This window comes from Triturus cristatus, chromosome 3_1, assembly GCF_964204655.1.
Source record: "Triturus cristatus chromosome 3_1, aTriCri1.1, whole genome shotgun sequence".
NCBI classification, from domain to species: Eukaryota; Metazoa; Chordata; class Amphibia; order Caudata; family Salamandridae; genus Triturus; species Triturus cristatus.
This window is the reverse complement of record NC_140583.1, coordinates 1,063,407,651-1,063,423,495: the sequence shown is the minus strand read 5'-3', so window position 1 is coordinate 1,063,423,495 and position 15,845 is coordinate 1,063,407,651. Positions and strand designations below refer to the sequence as shown.

The following is a 15,845-nucleotide window of genomic DNA, read 5'->3' as shown; positions in this document are numbered from 1 at the left end:
GTGTGGCTCATTACTGGGTGTGTAAGTGTTATAAACCAATACATTTCTGTTTACAAACAAAACATGGCCTGAGGGGTGTTTTATGTTGTGAAACTACATAACCAAATGTTTAGTGGGACAGAAGCAAGGGTACCATTGTCCTATAATGTCTGGCTAGCTTTGTTTGTTATGTGTCTATTCTTTTGTAAACAAAAGAATAATAATAAATACCAATGGTATTGAAAAAAATGTCCTACAACAATTAAAGTTGAAAGGGAATTATGACTGATTAAGAGGTGTATATCTGCTTCACCATAAACACTGCAAGTTCCAAAATGAAGCAAACAGGCTATGATGTGTTCTTTTTAGGGTGACTTATGTTTACGACTATAGTGTTTACCCAGGCAGAATATTGCCAAGCAAGTTTCTTGTTGTGATGGCAACGTCACTGGAGTGTTCTAGTAACTTGACTCCGGCAGCTGTCACCTTTGCACTGCTTTGGTGATGCTGATGATTTCTGCGAATAAAGATCACTTCCATTACACAAGTGCCTGTTTTTGTCATAACAACTTTCTAGAACTGCTGAACTTGAGCAGGACACAATGAATAGTGTTGATAGCCAATCATATGAGCTTGTTCTACAGTTTTTGCCCGAATCTGGTCTTTCTTCAAAGCATGAATGCCATGTGAATTGGGGTTAGCAACCTATCTTAAAGTGTGCAGTTAAGGACAAAGTAGCAAGTCCTTGTCCATCTGCAATATGGTACCTCTGAGAGATGACAAACCCATGCAACTCTGCAGTGTTTCATGGAGCCATGAAAACACAGTGACATACTTTGCTACATAAGCTCAGAGGGTCGGTTCTAAATAGCAGTAATGTGGGTGGAGGCCACGGCTGCAGTCTTACTTCCTCTTGTATGTATTGTAGGTGGGTCTGCGCAGCCACGGAAATCCTCGCCATGGTCTCCTGCTCTCCATGATGGCTGGTATGGCTGTGTCAATGTACCTCTTCCGGGTCACTGTCACCCCAGATTCTTCAAAGGTAAGTGATATGCAGAAGCAGTGGTGTTTGGATTCTTTTAGGCATGCTGAGAACCTGCATCCAAGGCTCACTCGTTACCTACCTATGAAGTCACCACCATGTTCTAGTATGTAACCAAGTAATCATGTGTAGAGTTGCTAGGAAAATGTTGAAGCTAGTTTTCTTGTCGGTGTAGACACTCCTTATTTGTTTTCTGACTTCTCCTTCCATGGTGCTACTGTATAGTGAATACGTTTTAAATGGTACGTATGTCTACCAGCTAACTCCGCATACAAACTGCGCATCAAGATTCCCAAGAGCAAAACTGTGCCGTTATTGCGTTCTATCATACCCTGGTGGGGTCTCAAATTTCTCATCGTCACCTAACCCAGACCTGAAAATAAACGCTTCTCCCACGAAACGTCATAGCTGCTTCAAAACATATGGGTTTGTTTCATTAAGTTATTTGCCGTCTGTGACTTTCAGCTACTTCAGTTTTATTTCTAAAGCATGCACCACACAATCATAAGACTAGGTTCACCCTCATTCTCCTGCACTAGCTACTGTAAACCACCCATTCTGCACTGCGCTTTGTTGCTATGGTTTGTGTGTTATGAGTCACTCAGATGGAACGGTGCCCTTCAGTGGAGGGAGAGGCAAGGTTGATGCACAAAAGGGTAGATGCTTATTGGATGGACAAACTCAATCAAGTTATTAAGGCATGTCAGCAACTCTCAATTTAGTTACTAAGACCGTGGAGGTGCAGATGTTACCCTCTTCTCTAACTACTCCATGCCTCTTCCTTTCTTACCTTTTCTTTTCTTTGATGTTTCCTAGGGCGGAAGTCTCTGGACCTTTGCACTCCATCCTTTGGCTCTTCTCTTGGGATTAACAGAACAGGAGGTCTCAGACTGGTCTTCATACTTCTCTCTCTTGCTTGTACTGTACTATGCTTTACTCTGAAATTGGGTGGCTCTGCACCTATTCTGATCCTATCTGTCATTTCATTAGAACAGTGCTGGCAAATCTATTGGCTTAGTAGAACGAAAGATTAGGGGACATATAACCCTTCCTAGCATGTCCAGTGTGTGCACTGGCTGGTAGAGAGCTGCCTGACTTCTTTCAGTTAGCTAGCAGGTGAAACATATTTTCCATCCATTGGCTGGCAGGTGCAGCTTAACTTTGTCAATGGTCTGCTCATCGCTTTGGCTGGATGGGGACATTTTGTCTTCCAGCCACAGGTAGACTGGGAGCAGCTCATCTGGTGCCATCCATTGCCTGGCACATACAGTCCATGTTCTTGGTTTGGCTGGCTGCAAAAGTCTCATCTGCCATCTATTGACTGGCTGGTGCAGCTCATCTTCCATCCATTGGCTGGCAGGTGCAGCCTATCTTCCATCCATTGGCTGGCTGGCAACAACACACTTTCCATTCATTGCCTAATTTGGAATAGCTTACCTCCCATCACTTGTCTGGCAGGTAAATTGGTTTTCCAGCGCTTTGGCTGACTTCTTGACCATAATTACTTCTATGACTGTTTCCCATTTGCTTTCCACAGCTTTGGATCCTGACCCTTGGAGCCCTCTTTGGATTTTCTTCTTATGGACCAATCGCATTGTTTGGCGTCATAGCCAATGAAAGTGCACCTTCCAACTTTTGTGGCACCTCCCACGCCATTGTTGCACTAGCCGCCAATGGTAAGTAGTGTCATAAGTACCTGCATGTGTAATGCTCCCTTTTATCCAGATGATCTGTGGTAGGCCATGTTCAAGAGAAGAGCTGAAGATGGCTTCTTTGTGCCAATGTAGCATGTTGTACAAACAGAAGCCATTAGTGAACCATGAGGTTATGTGGGCATCCACCACGGAAGAGACAAGGATGGTCGTGGTGCTATTGCACAAAAGGGTTGAACAATGAAGGCTGGAACTGCCCGAATAGGGCCAAGTTCTTTAAAATATCTGTACAGACATCTAGGATCCCTTTACAGTGTAAAGTAACCAGGAATAACGTTGCTAACATAGACCTCCCCCTTTCCAATGTTAAGGCCCCACGTCTGATGCTAAAATATGCTGCATATATATATATAAAAAAAAGTGTAGTCCTTTTTCATCTGACTACTGTATGACAAATTGTTCAACATTCTCCACTCCTTCTCTGTTGGTCTACTTGGCACTATATTAAAAACATTATAATTAAAAATATGAACTCATGGCGAGGGACAGTTGTAGGTTTAGTTCCCTCAAATGAGAATTTCCTGCACATTTTGTCTTGCTGCCTGAATGTGTAGGCCAGAAAGCTCATAGGCACCTCATAGAGAAATGATGGAACTGGCGCTACTGTGTGACCACTATGCGCTGGAATTGAATGCAGCAAATATGCACACCTTGTTAGTTGAACCAACATGAAAAAAGGTGGGGCTGTAGGATAATTGTTAAAGAATGTTGATACCACTAGATTAGGAGATAAAGTATGAGGATGAGACCCTGCATAATTCAGAATGTTTTTTCTGATCATTAAAGAATGAAGAAAATAAATTCAGGGAGTGCAGTCTTTGTCACTATTCGTGGCATTGATGTAAGAAAAATTAATAGGGTTGCTCGACAATGCATTTACTGATTTCAGCAATTATTCCTCCACAGTCATTTTACAGTATGTCTGCAGATTTTCACACATTTTTCTACAGATCTGCACAGTCACCCCTCATAGCTGCTGGAGTGGCAATACTGCCTTAGAGCACTATGGCCCAGAAGTACTGATGGATGCAAAGGTCTTTTATGTTATAGTGTGGAAGGATGGTGTCTAGTTGCACGGCATCTTCTATTTGAGTATTTTGGTACCAACTGTGATATGATTCGAAGTCGAGCACACTCTTATAGAATGGATTACATGTTCTCTTCCCTTTCTCCACAGTGGGCGGCTTCTTAGCTGGATTGCCTTTCAGCACGATTGCCAAGTACTACAGCTGGGACACAGCCTTTTGGGTGGCTGAAGTGACCTGTGCCATAACCACAGTCCTCTTCTTTCTCCTCCGAAACATGCGCACAAAAATGGGCCGACCGCCCAAAAAGGTAGACTAGAGGCAGGACTAATGGAGAGGCCTCTGACTACATCTCATAATGGCAGTCTGGTGAACATCTCTGCGAGCCGATATAAGAACACCAATCAAAGACAATACCATAGCTCTCATCAAAACACGTGTCATGCGGTTTGTGATCTCTTTTACAAAGGATTTTCTGTTAGACTTGATACTTCTCTGTGCACAAGTATAGTTCGCATACCGGTTAGTAAGATATCTGGAGGCATATTTCAGTGCATACACCGACCACGGGGTGCATGTACTAATGGCCACCTCCTTCCTTAATCTACCAACTAGTGGATATTACTCAAACCTGCCAAAGCTAAGGACAGGTCAAGGCAGCATGCATAGCCTTCCTATGGCCACTTTTGCACCCTGCTCTTCGGCCATTTGAATCACCAGTTCTGTGTGTTTTTTTTTCTATCTGCAATGGACTAGAATTACACCTTCAACTGTTTGGATTGAGTGCCTATTATGAAGAATTTGCACACAGACTTTCATTTCTTTCCATGTCACCTGTCATCTTTGCTGTCATGTCACAGATGCCAAGGTTTTAGGGGTATAGTCATGCAGGAGGCCTGAACTACACAGACATTGGGTACAAGAAGGACAATCTCCTTTTGGATATCTGGACGTCACATGGTCAATGTAATAGATTTATGCACCTTTCCTCATTGTCCTGCCATTTTCCTGGACCAAGGAACCTGTCAAGCTTTTGAAGGGTTTACACATACTTCTCTTTATTATCTGATACTGGACTGTCTTAATCTCTAAATGCAGGGAGTTTAGACGAGCCCATATCAACAGCGACACCATATTTGACCCCCTTTGTTGACACAGTTTTGAAATCATTGTTACTGGTAATTTGGACTAGTAAATTGCCAAAACCCATGAATTGGTATGTGTCCCCTCTTTACATGGAGTGATGTGATGACCCTATCAAGCAGAGACTATGTATCTGATTAACACACAACATCTCCCCATGGCACACAGGATTTGGTTGTGCCAGATCCCATGTACTGGGGGGAAGTTGCAACACTGTTGCATTAGTCCTGCAGAGGCCTCGGTCTGCAGCTGAACTTCCACGATATCCTTGACACCCTCAGACCTGTGGGGCACACCCTTATCGGCTGTGTAAGGTTCTGCTGCCAAATAGCCGAAGCTTGGACCCTTTGCTTGAGATCTACCGGTTCAGAGTAAAAATGTTAACCCCGCCTCTAGAAATGGGAGACAAGAAAGCCTGACATTAAGAGAAATAAGGTGTGCAGTGTACCTAGTAGTGCCACTGCTTCTCCTTCAGCTGTGGGCCATTAAGTAACTGTATTGATCAGTGGAAAACTAAATGTAATGGTTTTACTGGGAACAGAGTATGTTCTCCTGCCTCTCAGGCCCCTTTGGCTTGCCCCGGTATTTTATTCTTACATGTGTACAATAATGTAATCACGCTGTCACATCATTCTCAAGAATGGCTACCCTAAATGCACTATTGCTCTGTACGATAGACAACAGAGTGTTGGGTATTATTCCAGTCTCAAGGTTCTTTTTAAATAAGCCGCTCTTAGCTTTTTATGGCGTTCTTAAGGCGCCACAACACATTATACAAGAAGCTAACATAACAAACAAAATTCACTGACCAGAGCCCATCTCGTCTGAACAGACTTCAACTGTGGAATTACTTCCCAGTGATGTCTGCTAGGAGGTGCAGCACTTACATAGAGAGAGGCAGTTCAGAGGTTATTATGAAATACTAGTCTTTATTTTCTATTTGAGATTTACGGAAAAAGTGTTCCACTCTAGTTCTTTGCAGTGGGTTTTCCAGTCTTTTCAGAAGGTGCAATACTTAAGCCTGTTGCTTTGACCACAGCCCCTGGCTCACCAACATTACATGCCAGCAACCACCATTGAAGTTTATGAAGGAAACGTTTTAACATTAGGCACTGTGTTACGATTTCTGTGTTTGCTAACTTACAACACTGAAAAACAGTAGGACTTGTGTGACTATTACCACAGTTTTCATTTTGATGAGCATCTACCTCATTGAAACAGCATTTCCACTGTAGCAGAAAGGTTTGCTTTAGTCTCTCAACTTCTTCCTGATGCCCCCGTACCCCCCAAATCCAACAGAGTGATTACAGCCCTCTCAGATATGTGTGGGCAAAGTCAGGAGGCAAATGATTGAAGTACATCGTTCACGCACTTTGATTTTCCATAACTACCCATATTATCATGTGTATTACCAAATCATATTCCAATACCTTTCCATTTGTGTGTAGTGCCCCTCAGATCTCCCCTAACACAGAGCATGCCCTTTGTTACACGCATAACCCTTATAACATTAATTATGGGCTGTGAGTCCAGTACTGAAGTGCAGTGCTTGGACCAAGATGCCCGCACAGTGTGCATCTGCTGGATGTTAAACAGAGGAGAGAAATCATTAATTGGACAATCCACCGTGTTAACACAACAGTGGTGCATGCCACACATCATGAGTCGAGACAAAGGCAAGCTTGTATTTTTAGACGTAATCAGAACGAAATGGGTTAAATTATAGTTCAGGAGACTGTGAAACTTGAACTGTTTTTTGTTGTTGTTTTCGGGGAATTAATAAAACGGATTGGGCCATCCCAAGTTTAATCAACTATGAAGTAACCTATTCTCTTAACTGCAATAATGTACTAAATACTACTTAACCTCTCTACAGCATAGTAATGTGAACGTGGTTCGGGACATTTCTGTAGATTGATAGGGGTTTACAAACTGTGAAATAAATGTTTTAACTTGAATTTGTAGTCGTGGTTTTTGTGTGCGCCATACAAGATCTGTCCTGCTGTGGACCTCAAACCCCCAGTTCAGTTCCACCTTTGAATCTTCTCTCCAGCTATCACCACTAAAACCCCACCCATCTCTCATGCCAGAACCTCTGTAGATCTGGTTTGAACTTTTTTTTTTTTCTTGGAATATAACTGGATTACAAATTCATTAACAGACATTGTGTCCGGTGAAAAAATTGTGACTGAGATCCTGTTTTCTGTTTGTCCTTAAATGTATTTTCCTTCTTATGAAGAAATAGTTTTAAACGTCTTTTTATTTCCCAGTGCTCAGCCAACAGTTCATGGAGGACACATCTCACAGTAGAACACGAATCAATGAGTCATGAGTACAATGGTCAAACCAACTATCACCTGGCAGAGTCATCACCACAATGTTACATCTATTTTCCTTCCTATAACTAGGAGTCCCTTCTTACAGACCCCCGACTAGACTGCCAATCTCCCCACACCTTTTCCCACTCGCATATGAAGGAATACTCTCTTCCCCCCCCCCCCCCCCCCCCCCCCAAGCATGTTGTGGTTATCTTGTTTCAATCAATACAAGGTATGTTGGGATTAATCATATTTGAAGATTGTACAAAATGTTCAAGCTTGAAATTACCAAATATTATTTAATGATATGCTAGAGCTTCTTGGTTGACAGCTTTAAATCCAAGCACCCATAGACCCTGAAATGTGGGTAATAAGCAGTGTTAGGAACCTTCTGTGACCCCCATCTCACTCCCACCAGACACATGGGTTCTCCCAAACATCAGCCTATTCTTATGCACCACCCACAAAGACCACAGCCACCACCCACTCTACCTCCTACCTGCCCCTCTCCTTCCTTGTCAATAGGCACGTGGCAACAAAATCACAGAAACCAAAATGCCTGCTCTTCCTTACAAGATCCATTTACAGACATTACTTAAACATATTTGACCTAATCACAGAAAACAGCACTGGACATTACTGCCATCATGACCTGGCTTAGGAATGACACCAAACCTGTGTCCTGAAGCCATTCCCTTTAATTTGATATCAACAGGCACTACAATGGGAAGACAGGAGGCGGTCTAGCAGCCAACTGTAAGTAATCTTTGAAAACCCCACTCAAACAACTTGACTAACATGACCGATTGTCAGTCAATGCTGGTAAGTTGTCATCCAACCCCAACTTTTACTTGATACTTCCACCTGATTAACAGAGTGTCTAAAGTTATGCCAAACCGTCCTACCCTGTTCATCCTCGGGGACTTCAACATATGGTTGACCACAAGGATCTCATTATTAACAAATACATCACATCCAGCTTTAAGGTCCTCAACCTCTGCCAAATTATATGTGGACCAACACATTGTGCTGGGTACACACTAGATATCTTTTTCGATCTCAACTGAGACCCCCTCCACAAGAGACGTGTCAGTAACTAGTAACTCTCCAGAAATCTGGAGCAATCATCACTTTGTCTTCTTGATCAGTCTCCAGAATAAACACAAAAACTTCCCCTTACAACTTCACCACATACTGACAGTAGATAAAAAAAATGGGTACACCAGAACTTGACTCGGACCTTGCCAAATTCCCAGCTCACAAGGGACCACTGTATGGCTATACCTTTCACTGCCAGGTTTCACTGGCCACAATAAAAGGATCACATGTAACAATGAGAAGATCAAGAAAATAGAATCAACATTTCATGCTACAATGCAAAAATAGGAAAGCGCAGGATGAGAATGGCAGAGAACTACTAAACAACAACACTACTCAAAGGGCATAATGGATACAATCTGCCCATAAAGAACATCACATGATTGTGCCAGTGTTCCATAACTTAAAGAGTTACAGCTCACATTCTCCATAATCTAAAGCATTCTACAACGCAATCTCCAAAGAATTCATTTCAAAAATTGAAAAGTTTGATGGTTACCCAAAGGGTAAAGAGCTGGCACTCTTTTCCCACATGACAAGACCACTACAAATACCCGATTAAGTGTCTCATACCACTTTCAGCACATTCTAAACAGCAATTCTACTCACAAACCATACAATACAGCAGCCGCTTTGATATTGGAGCCCCTAAAATACATTGCCTTGGTCTTACAACCAGTAATAAAAGTACTTGCCAGTTTCTTAAACTGAGTTGTATATCAATGGGGTAACCCGATAGACTACTGGACTCTGGTAAATAGTGGTACACAAAATAGTAGTCACAGTGATAATGATTTGCAAAGTATCAGAAAACACATATGTGGTCAATAAACAAAAATTGTAACACCAAAAGAAAAGTCGACGTTTCGACCCCTGTGGAGACCAGCTAACGGTTACCCGTCAGATGTCTCAACACTTCCCTCGAGCCACAGGTTACGATTGAACCTTGTGTGTTTCGCTACTAATCAGCCTACCATAGATATTGTCTGCCTATGGTACTCCCCTACTTCCCTATGGAGCGTTGCAGGCCCATACTCTCATTTTCCAGCACGAAGGACTCCTGCTGATGCTCGCTCCCCCCCCTACCCTCTGGTCCTGAAGAAGACCCCCACCTCCAAGACTTACAGTTTGCTGGTCCCCACAGGGGTCGAAACGTCGATTTTTCTTTTTCATTCCACATCAAACCTGGATGACAGTGATATTATAACTGCATCTACTGTTTGTTTTCGCATTGATTGTATTTGTCAGAAATCTGGCAGGATAGGCTTCAAAATTTAATGTGGATGTATATATTTATGCACTACCTTCCCCTTGCACATCACTTGCACTGACCCTAAATCCTGCACTTATCACCTTGTATGCACCTGTTTGACCAAATTGTGATTGTGCCATTCAGTCTGTCATTTGAACCGTTGATCTTCTGACAACCCTGGCCCAATTGATTAAATCATAGTGATTCATCGCAATTGACTTTTGGTGTAGTTACAATTTTTGTTTATTGACCACATATGTGTTTTCTGATACTTTGCAAATCATTTCCACTGTGACTACTCTTTTGTGTTTCTTAAACTGATCATCAAAAGGCAACAAAGATCCTTCTAGGTTTTATTTGCTACCATGAACAATACCAATAGTTGATTGTCAATTGAACAATCACAAACAAATAAGTATTAGCAACAAAGTTCAGAGAGCTGAATGTTGTACAATCCTGTATGTACAGAAACCATTAAGAAACCCAAAATCAGACACGATACAGAAGGATTCACAATAAGCAACAGTGGTGGTCTGTGAAAACTGATTACAGTGCCAATGGGTACAGTGATACTGTATAAAAAAGGATAGTGAAAAAGGCAATAGTGTGGTCTATGGCAGAGCGAATATATCAAAAGTCTAGAAATAATAAGGGAAGAGTCCATCACTTTTAAAAGTCACTAGCTCCTGGTTGACTAGTTTTCATGGTAAAATGTATTTATGCCCCCTACCTTCAATGACATTTTGACCAGTAGGGCTATTTCTCAGATCATCATCACGATGATAATCAATTTGACGGACATTGGTAGATCCTAAAATAATAAATAATGTACTAGTAAAATGCGTACCACCACAGAATGAGATTAAGTTACACTAAGATATGGGCTCAAAGGATTTTCATACTTACTCAAATCATCTGTGAAGGAAGTCCCTGAAATAGATTCAGGACAATCATTAGAGTAAATGTGTGAAAATCTTCAAATGTGTCTGTGCAGAACAGTGCGTAAACCATGCAACTTATGGAGGGAAGGTCCGACATGGTTCTGGGTCTGCAAAGGCATTGATGTTGTTAAAACTGCAAGGCTACATAGAAGGGACCTGACAGAAAGGGAGACTCACTCAGGAAAGTGCCACTAACTGATACTCACTGGTATCACAATGAAATCTATCTACTAAGCCATAAATACATACTTAGTTACAAAACAAAGACATTATGTGATCAATGAGATGGACAAATTAATGTGTCAAATAAGAAACTAAATCATTGGAGAAGTGTTTTTATAAATCTGATTCAGTCTTGTATGCTTTTACTGTCACTTTTGTACAATTTGTATCTTATATGATGGATGTGGGAAATTTTCTAGGAGGGTTTCTTAAGACCGAGCACCCCAACTTAGATTTCATCCCTTGGAAATCGTGATGGCTTCCCGACAGGTCAGTGTTCCTTTGCCACCTATTTTCGAATGGAGCTGTAACGAGAAATTCATATCATGCATATATCATCAGCTCTCAGATTTGTAATGTTCAGTAAATGAGGAGAGGTTGATAGTTTTCAAAACCGTTAAAGGATTAGTATGGTTTGTCATCTTTATTTAGATTAATTCAGTTTACAGAAATGCCAAAAAAAAGTTTGATTAGTGACCGCATACATCAATACAAAGTGTTCCATAAAGGAAAATTGTCACTAAACTAGGTAAGACTCTAATCTACCCTAAATAGAACCTATGAGGAGTTCCGTTTTCGGAAATAAGCAATATAGAACTCCCCATAAAGAGTTGTTCTGAAAACTAATCCGCGCTCCCTACAGTTACAGCAGCAACCATCAATATATAAGTGAAGAAGGAATGATCATTGCAGTAGCATTTATCAGAGTAAAGTCTGGATAAAGTAAAGAATAAAGTCACCATTAGCAATAGCGGTCGGTAAAAAAAGAGTAAGAAATGACTCTACTTTCTGCAGAGTCAAAAGGGGTCTGGAGTCCATAGTTCTGCCCTGTCTAGCTAGGAACACTTACTGATATAAAATCACACAATAATTTCACAAAACTTAACAATTGTTAATAGTTCTCCTCCAATGGAAACTGCTCTTCTGATGGTGTCTTCAACTTCCGATGTCTCTTCTCTTGAACGCCGGTATGTAGCAAAACATTGAGGAAAGTCCTCATGAGAACCTTCTTACCTAAGGTAAAAGATGCACTCCATGTCCATTGTGAATACAAAAGAGTCGAATAGGGTGAGACAAAACTAGCAATAATGTACTTGTGAGGCATACATACAATATATCTAAATCATTATTTATTCTAACAGTCACAGTAGGGTTCTTTGTTCAATATAAATGAGCTAGTGTGACATGATGAAGCTAAGGAAACAAGCTTGAAGTCAGCACATTTTTAAGTAAGATGATGGTGCTAAGTGAAATGTTCTAAATAAACATCTATTAAGCTATGAGCAAGAGTCGAAAGAAAAGACTTTTGGGCCTACAAAATGAACACATTTAAAAATGATAGCCTAGTACAAGAAATTTGCTTAGCATTATTCCATATACATTTAGGCAAGCACATTTTCCCTATGAATGATTAATTGCTGAATTATTTTGCGACATTAATAATGCATTTTAAAATCATTCTTTCACATTATAAAGCGAGCACATATTCCTGTGTCATTTTGTATGTGAAAACATTTCAGCTGCAGTTTAAACACATTCTAAGGTGCAGTTTGAATATGGTTTGTAAAACGAAATTTGATTTTTAAAGGTATTTTCCATCACGGGCACATACCTCCCATTTCCATCCCTTTGTTCCTTGAGTATGGTTTATGGTACATCCTTCCTTGAGCACATTTTATGGTATACCTTTCAAAGATGGCACCCTCTCCTCTTTCCATGTTTACTTGTTTACGTTCTGCAGCTTGATTCTTCCCTGGTTTCTGCATTCCAGAGCAGTTCAGTCTCCCACAATCATCCATGGAGACGTGCTGATAGAGAGATTCATTCTCTTGCGTCCAGAAACAGGGCCTGTCTGGTTAAAGTATTCCGTAAGCTGAAGGTTCAGAATATCCTTTGGTTGCACACTTTACAAGAATGTCACATTCAGAAACATCCGGTTCAAAGCATATGAGCTGCAGATCACACACTGTGCAGCGCTTAGAGACCTGATGGTGATGACTCACTTAACAAATGACAATTAACAATAACAATAGATCGCCATCTGATGTTGGGCCCGGATGTTTGCACTTTGTTGTTGGCTTGGAAAGTCTTTGGAAGTCACGAGATAGGTGGCTCCTCCTTTGGACGACAGTGCACATGGGCATCGACTCCATCGTCAGATTGTTTTTTCCGCCATCAGGCTCGGATGTGTTCATTGTGCTCCAGTTCGTCGTCGTTACTGATCATCTTTGACGCGAAATCCTTCACCCTTACTTTGGTATTGTTTCGATCACGTTCCCATTCGACGTGCATCCCTCCAAACTTCAAATCTTTGATTCCGGTCGTCGACGCAGGCCTTTGGGCCTACCTGCGCCAACAGGCCTTCGGCTCATGGAAAGGACTCCCTTTAAAAAGTGTCTTAAATGTGGATCCAAGTTTCCACACGCCGATCTTAATGAGGTGTGTAACCTCTGCCTTTCCCCCGAGCACGAGGCCAAAGACTGTCGAGCTTGTGCCTCTTTCCACTTCTCGAAGACGATTCGGGATCATCGAGCTCCAAGAACCATGGCTCGATCATCGACATCCATTCCCAACGACATCTTCCAAGAAGGCATCAATGTACCGGAGCAGGAGCAGATCCAACACAGCACCATCAGCTCCTCCGAAGCCGACGACTGCAACGTCGAAGACATCACTCCGGGGCAGAGGGTCGTAAGTACTGACGTCGACCCCTCCCCACCCCCATTCCCAAAAAGGCTTCGGTCACATCTTCACCTTCGGGCCTAGGTGCACACCGGGACAGAACTTCTCATGCCTCGGGCTCGGCGAAGAAGCAGATATAAAAGCCTTCAGGCCACTCTGGATCGAGCCAGCCTGCCGTTGGTGCCGAAACTCCATCACCGGCACAAAAAACAAACCAGTACCTTCCTCCGCACAAACGCCTAGTTCCACATCGATGCCTTCGGTGCCAAAATCCACCAGTACGGACGCCCCGGCTCCGAAAAAATCGTTGGAACCGAGCAAACACCTGGTTCCGAAAACCTCAGGCGCTCAGCCTTCAAAGCCCAGAAAATCCTCAGAACCGACTAAACTCCCGATTCCGATCACCACTGATGCTCAGACTATGGATCTGAAAACACCATCGGCACCGAAAAAACAACCGGTACCGAAGCCCATACCAGAATCAAAGAAAACTCCAGATTCCAGACCTAAAGAGCACAAAGCGACTCCAAAACCTCTGACACACAAACAATCGAACCCGAAAAAAATTGGTGCCGAAGGAACACACATCAGAGGAGGAGCTTTTTTGACCAGATCCAACACAAAAAACACTTCAAAAAGACCCTAAAACAGGTGAACTCATACTTAGCCCTTCAAAGAAACGGAAAATTGACAAACCTGTACCAGCTCCACTTCCTTTAAAAAAAGAGACATATTGCAACCTCTCCTTTTAGGATTCCCTCTCCACCTCCCCCTCCACACCACTCTCCTAGCCCATATTCACCCCCCTCACCATCTCCTCCACCTCCGGATGACACCTCTGAAGACCTAGGGGATGATCAACCTTTAGGGGAACCCAGTCCTCCTGGTACCCCAAAAGACCTATGGGACGATTATGACATACCAGATGTCCCAGACACACCTCAGGACGACATCTACCCATCTAGGCCATCCCCTCCTGAGGACACTATAGGGTTCACTCAGCTTAAATACAGGGCAGCAGAATATCACGGGGTGAACTTGCACACAGACCCTGTAGAGGAAGATTTCCTCATATACACTTTCGCGCCATCCCAAAGGTCCACTGCTATTTTCCAGTTGTTAAAAGGGGTAATCTAACACCCTCCTGAAGTGTTTGAGGACCCTGTAAGGGCCAGAGTCATTAACCCCAGGGTAGAAAAAAAAGTACAAAGCTGCTCCAGCTGATCCTGTTTATATTAAAGGACAAGTACCCTTAGATTCCTTAGTGGTCTCCAATGCCAGGAAAAGGGCTCATTCACAAACCACAGGAGATGCCCTTTCTCCTGATAAAGAATCAAAACTGCCGCACGAGTCTGGTAAAAGGACGGCGTCCCAAGCAGCTAACATATGGAGGATTGCCAACACACAGGCTTTACCCGCAAGATATGATAGGGCACACTACGACTAGCTAGAGACACTACTACAACACCTTCCAGACCAATACAAAACACGAACTAATGATCTCATCCAGGAAGGCAAGCTCATAACTAATACCTCAATTTGTTGTGCTCTGGATGCCGCAGATACAGCATCCCGGGCTATTAATACCAGTGTCCTTTTACGCAGACATGCCTGGCTACACATTTCCGGCTTTAAGCCAGAGGTTCAAACCACCATATTAAATCAACCATTTGACCAGGAACACTTATTTGGGCCTACTGTGGATTCATCAATGGGAGCTTTCCAATCGCAAGCTACCAGAAGTTCCTTTAGTCGCTCCTCTTATAGGGGCGCCTCTAGAGGTTTTACCACTGATAACCCCTCCACTTCCAACAAGAGTCCCACCCATACCTCATCTAAAAGAGGAGGCTACAGGGGCAATAACAACAAAGGTAGAGGCAAAACTACCAATACTCGTACCACCTCCACCCCTAAACAATGAATTCCCTCCACTCCCCACGGACCACCTACTCCGTTCGGGGGAAGATTGCTACAGTTCCTGCCGGTCTGGACTGACATCACCACAGACAGGTGGGTGAGACAAATCATCCAATGTTACTGCCTTGAACTCACTTCCACTCCCCCAAACATACCACCCAAACAGCGTCCAATGTCAACAGACCACTTAACGCTTCTAAAACAAGAAGTACTTTCCCTCTTACAAAAACATGCCATAGAACCAGTTCCCCTTCATCACCAAAACACAGGGATTTACTCCCTGTACTTCCTCATTCCAAAGAAGGACGGAAGTCTGAGGCCCATGTTGGACCTCCGGCCATTAAACCTCTACATACAATCAGACCATTTCCACATGGTAACTCTTCAACAGGTCCTCCCGCTACTCAAACAAGGCGACTTCCTTGCCACATCTCAAGGACGCCTACTTCCACATTCCCATTCACCCTGCTCACAGAAAATATCTTTGGTTTGTGGACGGACGGCATTGCCAGTT

General features: G+C 42.7%; 1 protein-coding gene across 7 annotated transcripts in view; it reads left to right on the top strand.

The window, feature by feature from the left end:
* Window positions 1-6,859, top strand: part of SLC37A4 (solute carrier family 37 member 4) — a 120,884-nt gene extending 114,025 nt beyond the window's left edge. For 4 of the 7 annotated variants that reach the window (XM_085645890.1, XM_085645888.1, XM_085645891.1 and 1 more), the window contains exons 7-10: window positions 908-1,021; window positions 1,838-1,903; window positions 2,559-2,697; window positions 3,911-6,859. In XM_085645890.1, coding sequence (XP_085502016.1) covers window positions 908-1,021; window positions 1,838-1,903; window positions 2,559-2,697; window positions 3,911-4,077 — 486 coding nt within the window. In that variant the 3' untranslated portion in view covers window positions 4,078-6,859. The remainder of the gene's footprint in view (window positions 1-907; window positions 1,022-1,837; window positions 1,904-2,558; window positions 2,698-3,910) is intronic. The other 3 variants (XM_085645892.1, XM_085645893.1, XM_085645894.1) reach the window with 1 other exon arrangement.
* The last annotated feature ends 8,986 nt before the right edge of the window (window positions 6,860-15,845 follow it).